General features: G+C 40.3%; 2 protein-coding genes across 2 annotated transcripts; one reads left to right on the forward strand and one right to left on the reverse strand.

Moving 5' to 3' along the window:
* The first annotated feature begins 2468 nt into the window (after nucleotides 1-2468).
* On the forward strand, nucleotides 2469-10979 carry LOC139294938 (U2 snRNP-associated SURP motif-containing protein). Its single transcript, XM_070916944.1, has 23 exons — nucleotides 2469-2547; nucleotides 2731-2842; nucleotides 3427-3536; nucleotides 3706-3773; nucleotides 3872-3990; nucleotides 4085-4149; nucleotides 4230-4395; nucleotides 4501-4700; nucleotides 5197-5240; nucleotides 6538-6642; nucleotides 6731-6797; nucleotides 7025-7194; nucleotides 7286-7475; nucleotides 7539-7618; nucleotides 7718-7805; nucleotides 7899-8027; nucleotides 8204-8393; nucleotides 8682-8762; nucleotides 8846-8909; nucleotides 9017-9167; nucleotides 9534-9644; nucleotides 10318-10502; nucleotides 10598-10979. The coding sequence occupies exons 1-23, from the start codon at nucleotides 2470-2472 to the stop codon at nucleotides 10716-10718; spliced, it is 2694 nt and encodes an 897-aa protein (XP_070773045.1). The 5' UTR covers nucleotide 2469; the 3' UTR covers nucleotides 10719-10979.
* Nucleotides 10980-11104: 125 nt separating this feature from the next.
* wdr44 (WD repeat domain 44) lies at nucleotides 11105-20526 on the reverse strand. The gene is made up of 20 exons (XM_070916942.1): nucleotides 20020-20526; nucleotides 18872-18905; nucleotides 17842-17925; nucleotides 16951-17563; nucleotides 16411-16559; nucleotides 16185-16280; nucleotides 15956-16092; nucleotides 15264-15347; nucleotides 15058-15164; nucleotides 14483-14634; nucleotides 14260-14398; nucleotides 14098-14159; nucleotides 13802-13918; nucleotides 13574-13696; nucleotides 13278-13469; nucleotides 13066-13167; nucleotides 12854-12969; nucleotides 12440-12567; nucleotides 12198-12332; nucleotides 11105-12105 (listed from the first exon to the last, which is right to left on the reverse strand). Exons 1-20 carry the CDS (start codon nucleotides 20094-20096, stop codon nucleotides 12017-12019), a joined length of 2736 nt encoding a protein of 911 aa, XP_070773043.1. The 5' UTR covers nucleotides 20097-20526; the 3' UTR covers nucleotides 11105-12016.
* Between the last annotated feature and the right edge of the window lie 2917 nt (nucleotides 20527-23443).

Genomic DNA, 23443 nt, shown 5'->3' on the forward strand with positions numbered 1-23443 from the left:
TCTGGCGCCTAATAGTGCATTTCATTTTACCCCCTAATGTCACACCAGAGGAGCACTAAAGTAGCCCAAATGCCTCTCTGCTCAGCCCAAGCAGCCCTCATCTGCCCAAATGGCCCTCATCCATGTTTGTCCTCTGATTGGCCCAAACACACCTGGTTAACCCACGTGCTCATGTGTCCCTATGGCCAGACCAAATGTCTGTTAAGTGCCTCTCTGGTTGACCCATCTGCCCCTCTGGTCAGCCCTATGATAATTAAAAGATAATATCAAGTATGTCAATAACTTTTTCAATAACAGCAAAGTACTGCTGCAACAAACAGCTGATTCATCCAAGCTCCACTGTTTCCAACTCCTTTAACTTGATTAGTTTAAAATACTTTGTTTTCTCTGTGAGCAAATAGTCACTCAGAGATTGAACAGCCTGTGTGCTAATTTTTGTTGGTGCTTTTAAAAAAATATTTATCTAATGAGGATGAATATAGCCTGCAGTCTACATTTTTACTTACTATTTTTTCAGTTGTCTGTATCAGATTATTTCACCATTGCTAAGCTTCTGTTGAAAAATATAAATGCATGAAATATCTTTCATCTTTCATGCATAGTTTTGATATCATAATTTGTGAATGGTGCCAATGTATTTTATTAATTAGTTTATTATGGCAACAAGGAGGAATGTGTAAAAATATATTGTCATCTACACTTTTTTGTCTAGTATATAATGAGACATGCAATATTCATGCAAACAAATGATTAAACCAGACTTGTTATGGCTGATATTATATATGAATTGGGGGTATTTTCCACCAGATTGTTTCTGTCTTCAGTCAAATGATCAATGATGAAGATCATTTGAGGAATACAGGTGACATTTAAAGTCACATTCTTCCACCATGCACCTAATGTTACCAAAATACGAAAAAATGATAAGGGTGCAAGGACCAGAAATAAGCTTCTGGTAAGTGGACACAGGTTTTTCCTCTCAACTACAAGACCTGTTTCAACGTCAAACTTAAGAAAAGGTCATGCAGGCTGTTGCATCCTGCCACAGGTGACCAAACACATATAAGGAGGGAGCACTCTATAAACTGTAGCAGTCAGCACATGAGGAATTTGACTTTACCTAAGAAAGCCAAATGTTCATAAAGAAAGAGAGACCGTCTCCTCCATGAATATGTACGAGCACCACACACACACACACACACACACACACACCGACAGACTCATTTATTATCGTGCGGACCGAGCTCACCAAGCAGGCGTCCTCGCTCCGGAGCTCCTGTCGGATATCTCGCCTCTTGATAGCATGTTGTGATAGAAAATGGTGAAGCAGTAGCATAACACACACTGTAAGTTGCAGTTTTAGCTGAGGTATGAAGCTATGTGCATGCAGTGTGGTTTAATAGTCTCCTGTGCGTTTGTGGCGTTACAGAAGACATCATAACGTTATTGAGACTGTTATGTTAGCTAGCTAAGAGAATTGTGTCGACTGTATGACATCCAGGTTTAGCAGATGTTAGCGATTAGAAGGGTTTTTTTTGCATCTGTATGGGTTATGGGATTATCAGGATAATGGTCGACGGAGAAATGACAGCTGTGTTCAGCATTACTCATGTAAAGGTTAACGCTGGGTTAGCCTACCATCTCACTTGAGTCCTTGCTAAGCTAAACATTAATGTTAGCTAACGTTAGCAACGTGAAGTGATAGCTTATATTTAGTCCAGGCCTTTTAAACACCGCTTGTGCCACAAACTGACTAAAACAACGTGTGTGTGTGTGTGTGTGTCTCCTCTGCCGAAGAGGACATGCAGGATATTTGTTGAATGTTATTACCAAACTGAAACAACTACATTATGTAATAGAGCTTGTCTGCTTGGCTGTAGCTAACTTATTATGAATAACATCCCAAGTTTCCACCCCCTCTCACCATATGTTTCAGCAGTTTGCAGTGTATGATGGGTATGAATGGCACTATAGTTTGTTTCCCTCACACACTGTTCAAATAAAAATAAAAATATTGCATGACCAAAGAAGGGATGCCATAAATTATACAAATTAAGTAAAGTGACTCAACAGAAAACACAGATTTATGCTGTTTTAGCCCTCCAGTGCATGTCTGCTGGGGGGGGGGGGGGGGGGCTGTCCTGTCCCCCAGAGGACCAGGAAGGTGTCTTTCTACACTGACTGAAAGTGGTGCAATATTTCAGTGTGTACACACAACATAAAGGGTGTCATACCTTTTTGAGACATGGATACATATAACAGGATTAGAGTAATCTCAACACAGAGTTTATATGCTCACTTTTAACTATCAGTAGAAATGCTGTTTGAGGTCATATAATTAAAGTAAAAAGAAATGCCACTGTCATTGTCAATGTCATTTCTTTTTTATTCTTTTTTTTAAACAGATTTAGCATCTTGACAGTAACATTTCCATTTTTATTTTATTTATTTATTTATTGCAGTTTGAGAATGGCGGATAGAAAGGGAAAACCTGTCACTCCAATCAAAACACTCACAAAGAAAGAACAAGAAGTGCTCAAGAAAAAGGTAAGGAGGATGGGGATGTTATATATGATTTAGTGCTTTTTGGATTTATAAAACTGCATTCGTAGCATGAGGATACATGTTTTTCCAATAAGAATATGCAATCTTAAATTCTGAATTTGATCAACAGTGAACTAAGGGAATGGATGAAAGACATACTGTACATGTTTCTATGTGACTTTCTAGGAGGAAGAAAAAGCAGCAGAGGTTTTTGAAGAATTCTTGGCATCGTTTGAGACCAGTGAGAAAAGTGGAGTGAAAACTTTTGTCCGTGGGGGTATCGTGAATGCAACTAAAGGTCAGCAGCTAGGTCTTCATGACTTTCAATCTGTCGTTATGATGGCTTTGCTGCATCGCAATTCTGTTCCTCTTTTGCCTCATGGGACGTCTGGACAAAAAATGAATCCCAAGTTATCTGTTCCAATAATGTTAAACTGAATTACCTGGACATCTTTAAGAGAACTGAAAGTAATTATTAATGAGTGTCAGGCTGACTCAGCAGTGAAATAGTTCACCATCTTAATTTTTCAGGGCCCATATCTTTTGAATGGTTTAACAAAATTCATCCACTCTGGGGAGCCATAGTCAGCAGTCCAGTATCTCTTTAATTAAAAAAATAAAGCTTGTCCAATACTGGGCAGTTCTTCAACTTAGCGTTACACATAAAGACATCCCTTTAATATAAATCTTAAATGCAAACACAGCAGCAAGACCGAGACTCAACCAATTCATCTCAGTTCTTCCATGGCCAATCTGTCTACCTAGTTCAGATATCCTGAAAGAACCGTGGCGAGAATAGAGCCTTGTCCTGTTTTTACAGACCTCAATTACCTAATGAACTGTTGGATAGTCAGTGTTCAGGAGTTGCTATACTTTTTGCAGAGGAGGAAGCAGAAGAGGTCAAGAAAAGTAAGCTGTATCGACCTGCTACGAAGTTTGTCCCTGTGTCCCAGCATGTCTCTCCAGTATCATCTGCCGAAAGCAAAAAGTCTGTAAGTTTGTTTATGTAATGGCATAATTACTGAATTCAGTATGAATGCAAACTTACTATTAGATACACTAATCTTTATATGTTGCTCATGATCTCTCACTTTGGTCAGTGCAATTGTACAATCAGTCAGTTGTAACAATAACCACAATGGCTGCCTGTTTGATCGACAGACATTTAAAAGAAAGACAGAAGAAAAGAAGAAGAGTAATCTCGAACTCTTCAAAGAAGAACTTAAGCTGTAAGTCTTACTGTTAATGAGCCCGATATCATGTTTCAGTTCAATCCGTTTATCTTTGTGCCATACGTAAGTCTATTTTTACGTTTGAAAAAATGCAGAATACAAGAAGAGCGTGAGGAAAGATATAAAAGGAAGAAAAATGATCCTGGCGGGGGAGGAGGAGGAGCAGGAGCAGGAGGAGGATATGGAGATCTGGACATGCCATCAGGACGGTCAAGTAAGAGCCCCTCTTGAAAATAAGTGTTTTGTTAGTTGAAAATTGCTAACCCCTAAATCATGCTAACCTCAATCCTGTTTTTTCCCACCGACAGCATTATATGATGACCTAACAGTGCCAACTACCACTAACCTCTACATAAGCTGCATTAGCCCAAAGGTAAAGGAGCACACTGACTTTGTTTGGCTTAGCGCAGCATAGATGTACATTTCTCGCTGTTCATTTTTATGGTTTTTCAGATGAACGAGGAGATGCTCTGCAAAGAGTTTGGTAAGTATGGTCCCCTGGCCAGTGTGAAGATTATGTGGCCCCGAACAGACGAGGAGCGCTGCAGGACCTCCAACAGAGCCTTTGTGGCTTTCATGACACGGAAAGACGCAGAGCGAGCCTTGGCTGCACTTGATGGTACGGCTGACTCTTAAGAATAGGTTTGATTTACAGGCTGCAATAGTTGGCTTATCTACTAACTATTCCCTCCCCATTCCTCTTGTTGTACATTATGTATTGTAGGTAAAGTGATTATGGGCTTTGAAATGAAGTTGGGATGGGGTAAACCAGCTCGCATTCCACCTCAGCCTCTCTACACACCAGTGGGGGTGAGGGCCACACCGCCACCCCCATCTGGTCTGCCTTTCAATGCTCAGCCAAGGGATCGCTTCCGCAATGACTTCACCAAGCCGCTGGGCATGTCCAAAGGGGAGCTTGACAAGGTAAAATTGTCTCTGTTCTCTGAGTTGTCTGCATGTTTATGCTGTAAATAATGCAAAAATAAATCCATGTCTAAGAAGCAAAACTGTCATTTGTCATCAGTCATTGTAATAAAAAAAAAAAAGCCTTAAACTTGCTATTATTATGTTGCATGTTTGTTCATTCATTTAATATATCACCTTGTCCGTGTAGTGCCACATTACAGGATGCAGGTGTGTGGTAATGCACAAGTAACAAGTCTGACTGTGTGTACAAAATGTTGATATAGAGTTGTAGCTCTTTATCTTTAAGATAAATTAGCTTAGCGAGTACAGATGGTCTAGCATTTTAGAATCATTTACTGAGCCTTACTAAAGCTGTGTCACCCTCCCCTCCCCCCCATTTCACTGACTTTGAATGCTATCGATGTTTTCTATGCTGTATGTATCCTGCAGTGTTTCATCTGTACAAGTACTCACTTTTTAATATTTTCACTATTTGATTTGACTTCACAAACAGAGTCTGTCCGAAGCCGTAGTCAAAGTGGTTATCCCCACCGAAAGGTACACACACTCTTCTTACTACGACTGACCAGCTGTTATAACACAAGTGTTGTAGGACAGAGGCTGTGGTGCACCACTCTTGTATCAGCCCAAAAAACTGTTTATGCATTTGACATATAGGACATGGCAAACAACCCAAACTCTTTGCCGTTAGTGGACATTTTGACATCTGCAACTTTGGACTGAGGGCTCTTATTGTAGATGTCAAACGCCCCTATGGCCTCAGATTTACATACAGTGAATGTAATTAGTATTTTTTTTGTATTTACTTATAGTTTGTTCAAATACCTCAGATAATTCATGTTGTTCCCAGGATGATATTAATGTGTGTTATTGTGAAAAGTGAACAGCAGTAGACTTTGTAAATTTCCCATGGGTTGGCTGAGACACTGCAGACCGATACAGCTAGAAGGCAGATAGATTTGATATTAAGTCAGAAGATTGTAGAAGTAGATTCATGCTAGCTAGTGCTATGAATCAATTCTAGGTTCTGCTTCAGGTTAGAGTAGTGAGTAATATGAAATGCTAACTGCAGTGGTAGATCTGACACAGAATCAGCAACACTGCATGAACATACTGTACACTGATGCTCCAGACCAGAGAGGTTTCAGGCCTGAAGCCCCAATCCAGAGTAACTACTCTATGTAGCTGCCTGCAGAAATGCTGCCACCCTGATGTTGACTTATTATGTATTGAATATGTTTTGTTCCAGTTATTGTCTACATTTTGAAACCATTACATCTAAAGAAAGTGTCCTTAATTTGGTGGCAATCGAGTACCAACCATGTATGAATTTTGTAGTTGAGACCAAACTTTTTCTAAGAAAGTCTTGCAGAGCCAAAATATAAAACTGCCCTTTAAATTCTCATGTGAGTTTCTTAGTTTGAATCTTCTCAACAATCAAGGTAAAATGGCTAAACTTAAACTTTGGATTGGGCCTTTCAGTTCTTAAAACCTAAATAAATATTGTGATTTCTTTCACCCCATCATGGACACAGTGACCCAGGAATATTAACATATGCTGACACACTGTCTGTCCCATGTAGAAGGCAGTGACTATGCAATTTTGTACAGTGGAATGGCACATAGGCCGTCACCTTATTGTGTTTTTACATTTTTAAAATGGTGAATGCTATGACACCTGGTCAATCGCATTCAATCTGACAGTCAGCCTGCAGTTTGCATGGGCCCTTAGTTCAGTGTAAAGAGGTGTTAGAGATCTCATGCTGTAACTGACGAGTATGCATTGAGAGTTTTAACAGACACCCCGTTCTGATACACTCTTCTTTCCCCACAGGAACCTGTTATTCCTTATTCACAGGATGATAGAGTTTGTAGTGCGTGAAGGTCATGTGTTTGAAGCCGTAATAATGAACAAGGAGAAAAACAATCCAGATTACAAGTGAGTACTGCTGTGCCAGGTCGTGTTTAGGTCTCATAAGTGACCTTGTTGGGTACATGATTAATTTGCTTATTCTTTATATTCTCAGGTTCCTTTTTGACAACAAAAGCCAAGATCACGTGTACTACCGCTGGAAACTGTTTTCCATCCTCCAGGTATGTTTTTACTGCAAAGCCTTGTTTCTAAAACACTGCTGGAAGAACTAAAACCTGTTCTATACTAATCATTTACTTGTTAATATTATTATATGGGGAATAGCTGTTGGAGTGATGCTGGTTTGAATACCGCAATTCTCCAGATTGATGCCTTTACTCTGTGAAAACGAAACTGTGGTGTATCTGTATGTGAGTTTCCATGTACCTGGCCTTCATCCTTACCACAGGGAGAGTCCCCGACAGAGTGGAGGACCACAGATTTCCGTATGTTCCGTGGAGGCTCCATATGGAGACCCCCTTTCCTAAACAACTACTCTCAGAGAGGTGAAGATAGGGCAGAGGTGGAGGAGGAAGCTTCCCCTGAGGAGGAGGTGAAGAAAGGGCAGCTCAGAGCCGAGTATGTATGCCTAGCAGGCACGATGACATTTATGTTTGTAACTTGAGTTGAATTGAATACCGACATCTTTTATTCTGTAAATACCATTCAGGCACAGACAGAGGCTGGAGACGTTGCTTAAAGAGCTCACTCCGAGCAGAGAAGATATCGCCAATGCCATGCTGTTCTGTCTCGAGCGAGCAGACGCAGCAGAGGAAGTAGTGGGACACATCACTGAATCTTTTTCCTTGCTTCAGACGCCCCTTCAGAAAAAGGAAAGTTTGCTTCCTTTAAGTCTTTATGTAAAGTATAGATTATTTCTGTTACATCATATTTTACCTTTTTCTCTCTCCTTGTTCCCACAGATTGCCAGATTGTATCTCGTATCAGACATCTTGCATAACTCGTGTGCCAAAGTAGCAGGTGCATCATATTATCGTAAATAGTAAGAGACTTTCCCTCACTGCAGTTTTAACACTTTTTATCCTATTTTATGTCTTCTCCATCTGACAGTCTTAAAGTGTTTCTGTCTCTGTCTCTTCAGTTTTGAAACAAAGCTAACTCAGATATTTGGAGACCTCAATGCAGCGCACAAAAACATACAAGCCAGGCTGCAGGCTGAACAGTTTAAGGTAATCGTGTCTTTCATTTGCCTCGCACAAGGACATTTACCAAAAATGGAACAACTAAAAAAACAAACAAATTTTCGTCTCCTACCTCCACAGCAAAAGGTCATGATTTGTTTTAGAGCTTGGGAAGACTGGGCCATATACCCGGAGCCTTATCTAATCCACCTTCAAAACATCTTTCTGGGCTTCGCCAAAGCAGTGGAGGAGCCGACACAGACGGCAGAGGTGAGCTGAATATTCATCTGCTCATTACAGACATTATTACCTTTTTTCTAATGGCATCTCAACTAATTGGACAGCTGTTCATGTTGAAAAATATTTGAACATGAAGAAGATGATGTTGAAACATATTTGGACATGAATAGCTCACAATGTACGTTCAATTGTCTGGCTTCTTGTAGGAAGTGTCCTCCTTTCTCGATGGTGCACCAATGGACAGCACACTTATAGGTGCGTTACCTTTGAACAGAGCTCCTGAGGATGACCTCGATGGCTGCCCCATGGGCTGGGACCCCCTGGACGGAGTCCCTGTTGATGACATAGACGGTGTTCCCTTAGGAGTCACCATTGATGACATTGATGGAATGCCCTGTGAGTCCACCTCGTGTCTAAAGCACATCTTTCAACCAGAAGTCCTCAGTTTCCTGTTCCTGTTCTCAATTATCGGCCCAACTCAAGTGTCTTCGATCAATACTCTGATCCACCCTCTCATGGGTTGTTGTCTGTACTCTGATATCAATGAGAACCGAGTACGCAAGTACAGAATTTCCTACAGGGATCAATAAAGTCATCAGTTTCATTAAATAGCAACACATAAACTGTAACCATGGTGTGACTTGATGACGAGTCCTGACCCAGCTCTCTCTTTTTTTCCCTTAGTGGATGAGAGCAATGTTCCTCTCTCCAGAGTGCCTTTGTCTAAGTGGGAGAAGACAGGTGACACTGGGGTATTTTCTCAAGGTAACACAGGTCAAAATACACTCTGTATCATATCAGCCCCCACCCCCCCATGATCCTGCTCATCTTTCCTCTTTCTGTCTAAGCCAAAACCGAGTCGAAGTGGGATGTGGTGGTGGAGCAAGACAGTGAAGATGAAGTGAATGTAAGGTAAGGCCTCTGTGGTTGGTATCAATGCATCATCTGTCTACATTTGTGAAAAGCATACACAGTATGCATAAACAGTCAAATTGTTCTCCTCTCCCTCCTGGTGACAGTCTGAACTCACAGGATGGGAATGACGACTCAGAGAGTGACAGTACTGACGACTCTTGCAGTTCATCCAAATATGACAGTGCAGACTTCCAGAGCTCCCTCAGAAGTTTTCAAATGTCTGAGAGCAAAAGGAAAAGGTTGAGAGAGCTGGAGGTAAGTGCACTTTTCTTTGTTTTAAAATTGTTAGATTTGCTGAAGGGTTTGCTTTTGTAGAAACAATGTAGTTGTCATCCTGTATTATTTCATGCCATGTCCACCTCAATGTCAGAAATATACAGTACTTAACTTAGTAAGGAAGGTGCTATTTAAATGTAGTTTCCTTGTGATTTTTATTTATCACCAGTTGTTACATGGAACAGTGACAGCCAGAGCTGGATTAACATATTCTAATTCCTTTACACCAATTTACATTTGACTCTATAGTCAGCTGCCTCCCTATGATAGCATCTTCAACCATTTGAAAAGATGTCAAATTATAGTAAATAAATGCACAGAACTGATTAGATGTGTCTGACACAGGTAAAGGTGATGAAGATCCAGGATGAGCTGGAATCTGGCAAGAGGACAAGGAAGTCTGGAATCAGCATACAACAACAAGTGGAGCACTACCGGAACAAACTGCTGCAGAAGGTGAGCTACTGGACAGCTTTTTATTAGTGTATTTTGTTTTTCCCCAAGAATGTAACCGTCACTGATGTGTAACAGAAATATTTCTTTAATCACAAACAAGTTGGGGGAAACATAACATTACAAAAGTGCTTCTTATTAGTACATTAAAATTAGACTATGAAACGAGTCAATTGGCACAGTAAAAAACAGTGTTACTGATGCAGAGCACTCTAAACCAGACCAATATGCAACTGCAGAGGCTAGCAGTTTCAGATCTGCAGATTTAGTCCAACGTGCACCGTCTACAGAGATGCCAGAGGTGTTAGCCAGGAGTAACACCTCTACTGTGACAATATAGTGGTTTCACTGAATTAATTAGGATGTATGTCTATTTAGCCACACAGAGAAAACAGCATCTTTACTTTCTCTACCTGTAGGTGTCAACGTTGATATGTAGACATCTACAGGTCTGAAAAACTGTTATTATTTTTCCATTGCAGTAGGTGGAGCAGTTAAGCAAGTGCCAAACCGGTCTGACATTGAACAAACAGCTCCCCCTTGTGGAGAACCTGCAGGCTATTAGGCGTAAATACAGGGTTACAAGCCACTCCCATGTGGTGTTCTCATCTTAACAGGCAAAGACATAAAAGCCTACATCTGACTTCATTGGGATGTTTTACCCTGTCTACTATAGGAGTTTGAAAAAGATGAAGAAAAGAATGAGACATTGACATCAAAGTCTAAAGACAAGTCAAAGGATGACAGAAGGGACAAAGAAAAGAGCAAAAGAAGTGAAGACGGGGACAGAAGACGACGATGGAGTCGAGATCCTGATGACCGGACCCGGAAATCAAAGAGCATCTCTCCTTTAAAGCAAGTGTCATGAGATGTTTTTTTTGTAGTGTACCAATGCATTCATCCTGATCGTTATTCTTGAACTCAATGTGTTATCTTATGTTATGCTCATTCAACAGGACAAGGTCTCCCAAATGGTCCAAACGTTCCCGATCACCCTCTCCAGACCGGAAGGCAGGGAAGTCCAGGTCACGGTCACCACATCGCTCTCACAAGAAGACAAAGAAGAGCAAACATTGACTCTCTGCTCTGGACGTTGTCAGCCATCAGCCTGCTGGTGTCCCTGGGTTACACAACACACTCCTGCAGCACTCCTTAAACAGACTGTTCTCTTGGTCCCAACTCACACTATCCATGCAAGATTCAGCACTCTTTTGTATGATGAAGTTTGAACACTGTAACTAATTATATATATTTTTGTTTTAATGTTTGTTTTTAAAATGATAACCAGAAATGTTGCTGCAAAGTTCTGCCACTAAATAAATCACTGTTGGTGATGAATGTGTGAGTGTGTGGAGGATTTGATTGGTCGGGCCAGGTATCAAAACATTTTTACTGTTATTCCACTGAATTGGTGGCACTGATTTGATTTTTAAAAGGTTAAAAAAGGTTACCAACAAGCACTCTTCAAGTTTGTATGGATTTTTATTGAGGAAATTAATAGAGCATCATTTGGTTCTGTTTACAAAAGCGGTAAGTATGCAATGTTACACACTAAATTTACAGTACTATTTTATATAATGAATGTGCTTTCATTGAACAAAAACATTTATCAAAAGTACTCAAGAGCCAGTATTGTGTCTGAAAAAAATTAAAAGATACCCAGCCCTAATCATTAGTAACCGTATACAGATTTCCTGTACTGTAGATTTGCTGTCATCAGCTGAAATGTTTGATATATTTTAGAGGAAAGTTGAATTTAGAAAAGCGATCTAGATTTCGTAGGCACAAACAATTTGTAAATGACAGTTCAAACCACGTTGCTTTCAAGACAAGTGATAACATTAAAATGTGTGACTGACATTAGGACAGTGTCTCGCACTTCTCAGGAATTAACTTAATTCTTCTGAAATGTGGGAGCAAAAGAAACAAGTAAGGTGCTGTACTGTTACAAATAGCCTTCTAGCTATACTCTTCTTGTCTTGACCATACAGCTGTAAATGTACACTTACATATTTGAACAGATTGAGTTTCTGCTCAAACCACACACATGGCATTTCCGGCTCTTTTTTTTTTTTCTCTTAATGCCAAACCATTCACAGTTGCTTGGTATTAAAGATAAAAAATAGAAATATGACAGGGAATCACACCTTGTCTGTTTTGTAAAGTCCATTTCTTCCACCCATTCCCTCATTTTCCATTTTAAGGTCCCTCTTCTGCCGAAAAAGCTACAGACAGCTCTTTGTCCCAGAGCAATAACCATTAGGTAGCTGGGTGACGTTCGATGGCCCCTGGCGTTAGATGGGCTGTCCTTCATCTTTAGGACTGATCTCCAACAGACAGGCCTGAATGTGAATAGCTGTTAGCCTCTGAAGTGCTCAGTACTTTTTTACATTGATGAAAACCTTGATGGCTCCGGTGAAGTCAGCAGAGAGTAGAACCTCTGTGTGATCCGTCTTCAGGGCTCCTGCAAAAGGACAATACTATTTATTTATAGCACTGAAATGTCATGTCTTGATGTCATGAAATCAGTCCATGAATGAATTCAAGGAAACATACCTGAGGGTATCGTTTCAGAGTCTGTGGAGTCCAGGCTCTTACACTCTGCCTCCGGTTTGTCTGCTCCAGCTTCTTGCGGAACAATAAGGCCTGGGTGGGGTGCAAAAATCGCTGAGGTGACCACTGCATTATGTGCTGAAAGACAAGTAAAGCTTTAGTGTTGGTTCAGTCGAGGGGAACACATTAATTAGGGTTATTAGTTATATTTAAATGATATTTGTCATTCAACACAGCACAGTTACCTTTAATCCCTTCCCAGAAGTCATTGCGGTCCCGTCGTACTGATGTGAATTTGCTCAGGTCGTGGTACGTGCTCCAGATGTACACATACTTATCCTCTGAGCCACTGACTATGAAGGAGTAGTCATGACTGTAGGAAGATAATCCCACAGTAAATCAGTCTTTGTGTTCAATGTGCAGAGCAACATATAAACAAGACTTTGTGTGTCTAATGGTGGCTGGGAAGTTTTTACAATATTCAAAAGCCCTTGCCCTTGTTTAATACTGGAAACTAACAAAAAAAACTGTTTATGAGAAGCAGAGTAGAGGCAGTTCATGGAGATGCACTTGTTACTCAGTTGTTACTGATGCTACTTTGTTACTAATGCTACTACAAAACCTCAAGTCGAAACTTCATGAAAGGGAACCATCCTCACCTGAAGCTCGCCTTGATCTGGCTGCTGCTGTTGACATAACCTTTGTATTTCATGGATAAAGACAAGTCCCTCAGGTCATAAAGGCGAATGCGGGAATCATTTGAGGTCACCAGAATCTGTCGGGGGAAGAGGGAATTTGTTATTTAACAAGTCTGACTGACTTGCCTCATTATAGGGACATCAAACATACTGTAGAGGAGATCAGATGTTACCTTATTCTCTCCAGGTAGAGGTTCAATGCCAGTGATTTTGCGTCCAACTTTGTTCCTGCCTCTGGTGGACCTCACATGAATTTGAGTGTGGTATTTCAGACGCTGAGGAATACACAAACAGAAAAATAAATTTGGTTCAACCTGGAGTGAGTACTGTCATGACGTTGATAACAACGACATTATTAGCAGAAAAGAGTAGCTCAGCTGGGTACCTCTGTGTCATAGAAGATGCATCGACCATCGTAGGTGCCGATGACGGCGTACTTCCCATTTTGGCAGAAGTTGGCTGCAGTGATGAGGCGTGTTTGGCCATCCACCTCATTCCACAGCGCCACCTTCTTGTCAGGAATGTTCCAGAGCCGTAGCTTTCCATCCAGAGAGCCACTTAAAAAGTATCTGTCATCCTGGGAAACAGGAAGCAAGTGTTACTATAAATACAGACTGGGAGCCAAATTTAATAGATGTGTGATTTGTGCTGAGAGAAGTAATGCAAGGTGACTCAACTTACTCTGGGATGGAAAGCAATGGCTGTGACAAAATCAATGTGCTGAAAGCAGCAGAGACACTCTCTCCTGGATATGTGCCATAATCGGACTGTTTTATCCATGGACGAGGAGAGCAGGAAAAAGTTCTAGATTGACACAGAAATGGAAAAAGTAAGATTAAACCAGTACTGAGAGTGTCTAAAATGTGTCAAGAGGGGTAAAATGATAAAGAGAGGGCAGTAAGACATCACCTTCGACCAGGACAAGTCCAACAAATCAGCCGTATGACCTTTATACTTGCAGAAGGGGACTTGACGGAAAGGGGCATTCCTGTCTTCTGTCTCCGGGTCCTCTGGAACACAACTTGCCTGGAATGAGAGCACAATCTGTTTGGAAAACACAGAGTCTCAAAACTGTAAAAAAAAATTAAAAAATTAAAAATAAGACATTGCAATACTAAAAAAGCATAAAAATATCCAGTTCTTAAAACATTTCCTGGAAACACCAGACGACCCACAAATCAAAACGTGTTATCTATTTCACTCACCCCAGGATCATCAGACTTAGAAGAGCACAAACTTTCCTGAGAAGGAGAAGGTGAAACTCGACCTGGAGAAGCCGAAACAAAAAGAATCTTACAGCAGCCAAAGCTAAATTAAAATAATCAATCATCACACAACAAAAAAATCTAAGCTGCTGATGAGGTTACCTTCAGTGTTGTACTTTAATCTCATGTTATTGAAGTAGTCAAAGGCAGTCTTCAAGACCCAGATGCGAACCACATTATCTTGGCCTGCAGTTGCCAGCAGCCTCCCACAGTGAGAGAACTTCATCGTCCAAACGGCCCCCTGAGGAAAAGACAAAGATGCTGCAATACAAGCTTTCATTGTTGCACATTAAACATTAATAATCAAAACTTAAGATCCTCTTACCATGTGCTCTCCACTCAGGTCCTGCACAACCTTAATCTGATCAAAGTCAAAGGGACCCTTGAAGCTGTGTGCTGCCTTGAACTTGGCAGGCCTGGTGTAAGGCATGCCCTCATCGTCACTTGATGACGGATCATCCTGGTCTGTATGGAACACTGAGCACAACCCAAACAAAAAGCACAACTGAGATTATCAAAACCTCTGCAGCCACAGGAGCATTAACATTTCATAATCATGTGCTGGCACTGGCAAATCCTTTAAAATGAACATACACCTCCATAGCAGCTCACAGAAATGTTCTGCTTTTGCAGTTACCATTTTCATGATTGTGTAGAGCTTCTTCCAGATCTAATAGACACACCTTCAACAGTGGAACATTCCTCAGGGAACTATGTCAAATACCCACATAGTGAATACATGTAGATAAACGGATGAGATTGAGTTTGAATTTACCGTGTAATGTTTTTGTTCTAGAGACTGCATACAATATAAAAAACCCACACTTTGGCACTTTTCCCACAAGTGTTTTCCTGAAATCTAACCATCTGCACAAATTCTTCAAATGACTGTTCTTTTACCTTCATCACGCACACTTTTCACTTTGTTGACAGCCTTCTCTCCATATTCCTCAGCCAGATGCTTGGCCTTCTTCACAGACTTGCCCAGGAATTTCTTAAACTGGGTTCTAGTTAGAAATAAGGGACAACAAATGATTATATTCTATATGTGATCATGTGGTGAAAAGGGGAAGAAAAAAAGGCTACAAGAAGCCACTAATCCTTACGTTTTCTGTTTCAGTTTTCCTCCATCTGTGTCTGCCAGTGGAGCCTGAGACTTCTCGTCATCATCTGACTGTGCTGCATCATTCCTGAGAGGAAAAAATAAAACAGATCAACTTCCTCTAGAAAATGTACCATTTGTTTTTACATACTAAGGCTTTTAAAAAAAAGCTTTTCACAGAGGGAAAATGTTGTAAATGTACTACCCCATTCCCTTACCAAGAAAAAAGCTTTTTCCTGGAAGCTTGGCTGGATGGTCAAGTTTCTGGATTCAGTATAGTCTTTCCACCTTTGACTTTTTGTTTTGTGCAGTATGTTGTACTACTGGACAAAGCACCACTTATTTTTTGGATTTGAAGTGTGAATCTGTCACTGTTTCTCCTCGTCTCCAAAATGCCATCCTGTTGCTTCACTAACTTGAAATCAAATGCTTTTTGCTGCTGATGGTCAATGAATGCTAAATAAAGTGATTCCAACTTGGAGCTGTTTTGTTGTGTAGATTACTTTTGTTTTCATTATGTGAATCAGAATTGGTGTTGTCACGTCAGCAATAGGACCTTCAAAACACACTGGGTTTCTCACACAAGAGTAAATAAATATGACAGTGTTGACAAAGATACATATATGATACTGACTCCCTGCACCAATCAAATTTAACAACACTCCAGCTAATACAGAAGAACAATTCTCTGCTTACGTAATGTACTCCTTGGTCCTCCTCATGATGTGCAGAGTGAGTGGGTTAATCCCTGAAGGAAGTTTCTCTTCTGCCTGGATGAGAGGGATCTCTTCCCCAGTGTCCAGATTCTTGATCATCACACTGGCCAGGATTTCCTGTTTTAAGATAACACACAAGTATACATTTGGTGCATAGAAGGTTGGTCATAGCTTGGAATTAAGCTGAATAAAACGCAGAGGACTCTTACTTCATCTGTCAGTTCTCTTCCAGAGTTGGAACGAGGACGCTGAGGGCCTGGAGTTTGTCCCCCACTCTCAGATGAGGCCTGTTCATCCTCATTTTCCTAAAAAAAACAACCCAACAAAGTAAGCAATGGTGCAATAGATAAATACACTGCTACACCATATATAGTTACATTTTTGAGCATCTCTGGATGAGCACCAAAGAGGGGTCAGGTCTGCAGCCTCACTGACCTGTGCTGTCACCACCTTGTCCCCACTGGTGGCACTGGCCAGATCCAAGGAATGCTGCAGCTCTTTGGTTAGACTCCTCACAGTGCTGCTAGGAGACACCAGGCCGGAGGGCTCCAGAGCATCGCAGCTGACAGGACTGACCACCGACACTGGACAATCATACAACACAACACTTCATCTGAAAACTGGACATCTAGTCTGTCTGCGCTGCATATGTGTGCAGCAGTTTGCCACTTTAGCCGATTAAGGATAACAATCGAGAAAGACATTTTGCCAAGATGCTTGTCCTCCATTCTTTGAAACACCTATTTGTGGAAACTTGTGTATACTGGTAGTATTGAACATATCTTTCCCTTTTGTAAACAAAAACACTATTCACACTTAGTGCCTGCAGGCCTGTCATTCATTCAATCATGCTTCAATGCCCAGTGTTATTAATCCAGTGATGTCTTAAAGGTTGAGTTCAATATTTCAAAACACAATGGATCAATGCAACACTTATCAACTTTAATGTCATTAACTGTGCACTGTTTTCTCTACCTTCCAGTCCACTTGGCCTCAGACACTCCTGAGACTTCTTGGAAGGTAGACCCTGCCAAGACGGTGGAGGTGGTCTCGGTGGAGGACCTCCGCTGGGAGGGGGTGGGCGTGAGGGAGGAGGCTTCTTGGTGCTGGCTACAATGTCTGGTTCCACTGTGAATTGCCGTGGGGGTTTCAGAGGCCCAGAGGAGTCTGAGTCAGCCGGCCTGTCTGTGAATGGAACCTGGTCTAAGATATCTGCAGGTTTCTGCTCTCCTTCTGCAACCACAATACCCCCATCAGGCTGACTCTGTCCAACAGTGCTGGTGATGTCTGGGGGCTGAACACCTTCTTGAGACCTAACTAATGGCCCTGGGAGATCTGCGGGTTCAGAGGCAGGTATAGAGCACGCTCCGTTTGTTGCTGCACTTTCCTGTTGTTGCTCTGGCCTCTCGACAAGCGGAGGTTTGAGGGCTGGCGCTGCTAACTCCACAGGAACTTCCTGAGCATTATTCTCTTCCTTTGGCTCTGGTTCTGCTCTTACATCAACATGTAGCTGATCTAACAGTTGAGCCACCTCGCCAACATCACCAACAATTCCCTTTTGACTCTCCTCAATGATGCTATCAATGATCTATGAGGAAGAGAAAATAACAGTTAGCTCATTTAGAAACACACCAGCTATGGTGCAAGTTCCTATGTCTAGCTCTACTACAACAGAAATGTCTTCTTGTCTGTACATACATGTACCTTTTCTTTTTGTCTTGTCACAGTAGTTAACACAAAGCAATAACTCACAGCTAGAGATATGTCATTTCTAATATGATGATACTCCAATATTTTGATAAAGATGTTTTCTAGTCAGAGTCATCTTATGTGGGAGACATAAGATAATAATAGAGAAAACCATACCAGTAGGGAATCATCTTGCTGAGTTTCAGATGCGGCCACTCCGCAGCTCACATCTTGTGCAGCATTTACTGATCTCTGTGAAAGCTGTTCAGAAAACAAAAAAACAAAACACTTTTTAACCTACAATAGATACACATAGGAAATGACAAAAGTCACATGCCAGCTTTGATTTACAACAAGGTTCATCAAAAATATCCAGACTGAGGGAATCCTAGTTGTAGAATACTGGTACCTAACTAAAGAAATACATGACTAATGAGCACATTTGTGTGTAGACGGCTTGCCATGAGGGTAGACTCTGATGCAACTTCTTTTGCTGCAAAATCAATGTTTTCAGTAAACTTTGCTGATTTGAGGTGCAGTGCAAAGCTAATGCTGGTCTGTGAGCAAGGTTCACTCCTGGGTCCGTTCCAATATAAGTTCAGTATTGTGTTGCAGTTAAAGTAGTTATTATTTGCAGTCTCTCGTGAGCAAGCTTAATTTAAATGTCAGTTGTAACTGTCTGTGTGGGAAGGGAAGGCAGAGCAACAAGGCCAGATGATTCATTTACATTTAATTTCCATTTTTCTAGCTGTCAGGAAGGAGGCACAAGCGAACCACTGTAGGAGGCAGGCATCATAGGAAAGGATTGAATATTTGCAGTCAATGACTCATTACTAAACAGGCTACGTTAATGTTTTCACACAGGGGACCAATATCTTACCTTGAAGTCACTTAAGGTAGGCGCAACTTCAAGGAGAACCACTACAAACACTGGAGTCACCTCTAGATAGTTAAACACTTCCTGTTAGAACAGTGTACTGTTTTAATAGGGTTCAGTTGCAACAGCCATTGGTACTGGGTTTTACCAGATTCAGTATCTGGGTTTTACCAGATTCAGTAAGGTCCAAGTGTGTCAAACTCTCTCTTTTATAACTAGCAAACAGCAAGGTACTAAACAAACAGTAAGACCAAGTAAAAATAATAATTCCAATAGTGACTCAGCAGATAATGCCTTAATTCAACAGTTGCTGGGTTTAGACAAACATACCTGAGGCGAAGGAATGACAAACTTTGCAGGTGACCTAAAAAACACAAAGGGATACAGTTCAAAAATGCAATGAAAGTTAAGGTCTAAAATACAACATCTTCAAACAAATCTAATCTGAAACCAAAATTGTTATTTTATCTGTCCCCTTGAGCAGTTAAATTAATATATGTTAATTACTATTATTTTATCCCAAAATGAAATACAGATTGTCAGACCTCTTCTATGATTAAACAAAACTTTCTGAATATGGTTGCTAATGAATGCTCAAGTCTGGAAGCAAGACACAGGCAAGGGTGGTCTTTGATTCAGTGATGTGCTGAATGTTGTTAAGTAAATATAACTTAATCAACACTAAAAGAAAAAGCTACCAGACACTGCCAAAACGTCCAGATATTTGGATTCTAAACTTGATCAATACAAAAACGGCAACCAGATACTGCCAAAATAATAATTAATACCATGCATGTGATATTAAGTGACTAATGTACTGCATGGATATAGATATAGACACAGTGGCTTCTACAATTTACATTTACTTTGAAACACTTGACATAATGTAGAACGGGCACAAAGTCCAAAAGGCAGTAAAAGTAACAGTTTAATCTCGGTGTAATTTACTTCAATCCATCACAAACTGGATGGATTTCCAAATATTACTATGAAAACATGACAGTGTTTCCTGGTTGATCTTGACTACAGTCGTTGTGCCCACCACCCAAAACCTCAAGCTCCCACAATGACAGGCGAGGAACGTTAATATATTCCTGGTGTTACAACAACCAATGCTTTTGAATGGAAACGGTCAATTTGATCTCAGGAACAACATCATGTGACTTGTGTGTTGACTCTCCTTGTACGAACATCAAACAGCTGGTGAACTAGCTTATATTTATGCCACTTACAAAGCATTTCACTGGTTTAAATGCACAATTGATTGGACAGTAATTTGCACCTGACTCGGAACTTGTCTCTGAAGCAGCTCAGTTAACAGTCTCATCAAGCATTTTGCAAATGTATCGTTAGCTGTCATTACCAAGTTGGCTACATACTTAGCTATAACTTAAGGCACATGAGATAAAACAAGCAGGAAAAACGTGTGCATCAGTGACTCTTATCTAACGTGATATTATGAAAATGTGTTTCCTTACACTTTTGGAGATGGAGTAAAATTAACGTCCTCAGGAGCATCATAGAATTCCTCGGTGTCACTTGTATCTGACGCCATGCTAACATGAATCTAGCTCGCTAGCTAGTGAAAGTTAGTCGCCAGGCAGCTGTCTAAAAGCCTAACCTGCGAATGAAAGTGTTACACACATGCGCTTGTCTCTCTATATGCTGCCTTCCCGATATTTATGTTATAATGTAAAAGGCTTGGCCCGGGCGTCGTCAAACAACCACTTTCCTGTCCAACGTCACGTCATAACGTTACACTGTGCTAGCCAAATGCTAGGCTAACAAATGTAATCTGGTCGTACGACTGACCAACGCCTACTGCTAACTAGCTTTCTACCCTCTTTTAAATCTGCCTCATTCACAGCACAGTATCTCCCATGAAAGCAGACAGCAAAGGCGCGTTTCTACAACAGCAAACACTTGGTCAGCTGTCAACGGAGCAAACGGAGCCAGTGAACCGCGTCATAAACAAACCAGTTACACAGAAAATACATCTTAACGAGGTGAGTCAAAGGGCGGGGCACAGGCGGTCTCTTCTTCTACGTCACTGCTATGACAGTTGTGGATGATTTCACTACTGCCCACTACTGGACTAATTGAAGAACAGCAAGCAAGAGAATGGAAAAAACAGGGATGGGCTTTCATGTGACATGGGATGCTGAGTAGGGAGTATTAGCAGGGAGATTGTCGTTACATGCAAGGAATACACCAGCAACAGTATTTTTTCAAAGGCTGCCAAAACATCAGCGAAGGATGAGCAGCTAATCGCTGATATCAGTGCAGTCTAGAGCCTCATTGACACTGGATCTTTGAGACAGATACTATAAACATATTTGAGAATCTAACATACCCAATAACAGTATGTGAGCTGATATAAGCTTTCTAATGAACACATTACATAAAATACACTTTTGACAAGAATGTCTTTTACAGTTAAAAAAATAAACTTGTCAGTGCTCTCTGGTGGACAATCAATTTCATATCAACACTAAATTCCTCATATATCGTGTATATTGGACATTCGGACATGGACATATACACCTATACAGAAATGTGTGTGATGTGCTAAAACTGTCTTATAATATCAGTCTTGCTGATTTAATGGTCTGGCTCTAGTGACCGGCAGGTGGAACAAAAGCCTGCTTACGTCTGCTTATGCACTACCTTGTACCCTTTTGCCTTTTAAACTAACTTTCTAAGTACTATCTCTCTATCTATCTATTCATTATCATACCTCCATTAGTCCACTCTTATACTGAATTACTGAATTACTGTTTACTGCCAGTGCAACTCACAAGGTGAGAATTGGTTGGTAAAACATCCACATAAATTAGCAGCTGCAGGTCCCATTCATTCACACATGATGAAGGCAGGCACTTATCCATCTCATCCAACATTTTTCTTGGACCATGCACTGGTCATGTATCAATATCCATTTCACATTTCACTCACTGCCTCCTTTCTTGCCAGGCTCCAATTCTTCATGTTACATTAAAGCTTCTCATAACTTTCACATTCATCCTATCCTCTCTAAAATTCCTTGCATACTTAATACTATAAAGCTTTATTCTGCATATTGTACCCTTGTAACCCAAGGGCCACTCACAGCAATGATCAAAACAATTTAAAAAAAATTTATACAGAAATAACTGATTCTGAAATGTAATTACATGGTGCTGTATATCAATTGGATGCTTCTGCAACTGCCAGTGCAACTCACAAGGTGAGAATTGGTTGGTAAAACATGCACATAAATTAGCAGCTGCAGGTCCCATTCATTCACACATGATGAAGGCAGGCACTTCAAAATTCAGCAAAATTACTGTTGAATTTGATCTGTTTTGAAAGCACCCTTTGTTCCAGATCAATGCATCAGCTGATTAATAATGCACTTGCAATTTAACTGATGATTTAAGAGGACAAAAATGTGGAGGTGGTAGAGGAGTGATTATTGAAGGAGCCTCAGTGCATTTTAATGAATGCATACATTATTTTGTTTTGGTCATACTGTAATTGGAGACAGCAGTTGCATTAATCAAGCATGGATCGGATATTAATTGCAAAAATAATCACTGTCATGCTTTAAGCTATCAACATTTAATTATCCTCAAACACGTTTAAATGTTGGTAACTAAACCCAAAACTACTTTAGTAATGAACAATGAACAATTCACTCCATAGGAGGTTTTCTAATGTAGGGTTGACTTAGGGTTGATCTATCTTGTCTTCATCTTTAGTATATAAAAAAGTAAACCTATCAAATAACAACAATATGTTGAAATTGAATGGGTGTCAATGGTCTAAGGATCTTGAAACTTCTTCAGCATTAAACAGTAGTTAAAACTAATATCAGACATTATAAAACATTTTGTATTTTTTCCTGTACCCTAAATCATTAAGTTATCTTGTGAATGTGTCCAATATGATGCTTCAAGGCTAGAAATCTGAATGATGAACCCTTGAATTAGTGGTGTGTACACTGATTCTAGCTTGGCTTCAGTCATTCATGTTTAGTTAAGTGTAGCCTGATAAATGTGAGGTGGAGAACACAAACTATCAGTCACAACTTTCACTTATATTAAATATATTAAATATAAAAATATTCTTATATGAACAATGAATAAAATGACTAAGCAACATGAGAGGGGCCACTGTTAGTGACAGAACCCACAGAGATTTATTATGTAACGCTGAGCCTCTATGGAGCTGTTTTGCCTTTATCAGATTATTGTTTTGGTTTGAGCTACATTTAGCTTGTTGTCCTTTGTTGAGGAAGCTTCTGAGTGGGGAGATATGGAGGTGTGTGGCTGTGTGTGTGAGTGAGGGAGAGGGAGAGAGAGAGAGAGCATAATATAATTAAAGAACCTGCCTTGTTAATACTATACTTTATTATGATCAGGCCAATAATGAAAATTTTAACTTGAATTTGACAAAAAGAGATAAAGACATTAGTGTTGGCACTTGTGATAATAGCAAAAAGTTTGGGCATGGGAGTTATTATACAAACCGAAATACTTTTTGCATTTTTGAATGAGGACAGCCATTACCTCATCAAGAAATTTTCTCTTTAATCACCCTAATATTCAACCCAAAATACATACTTCTGCTTTTTTGTGAAAATTACCGCATGCATTAACAACACAGTGCATGTCCTTTTTACAGTGATTTCTAAAATATTTCAGTACTTCATACTTCATACTTAAAACATCAGGGAGCCTATAGCTTTCCTAGTAACTACAGCTGGGCGTTTCGAGCACACACTCTCATAATTAATCATTTTAGAGCAGAGCAATACAGACATTTGTGTCAGAGAACAAGCGCTTTAAAAGAAAGACGACTCCTCTTTAGAACCACTTTATTTAGTAACGGAAGTTTTAAGCCAATGAGAAAAGATTGCCA

This window comes from Enoplosus armatus, chromosome 13, assembly GCF_043641665.1.
Source record: "Enoplosus armatus isolate fEnoArm2 chromosome 13, fEnoArm2.hap1, whole genome shotgun sequence".
In the NCBI taxonomy this organism is placed as follows: Eukaryota; Metazoa; Chordata; class Actinopteri; order Centrarchiformes; family Enoplosidae; genus Enoplosus; species Enoplosus armatus.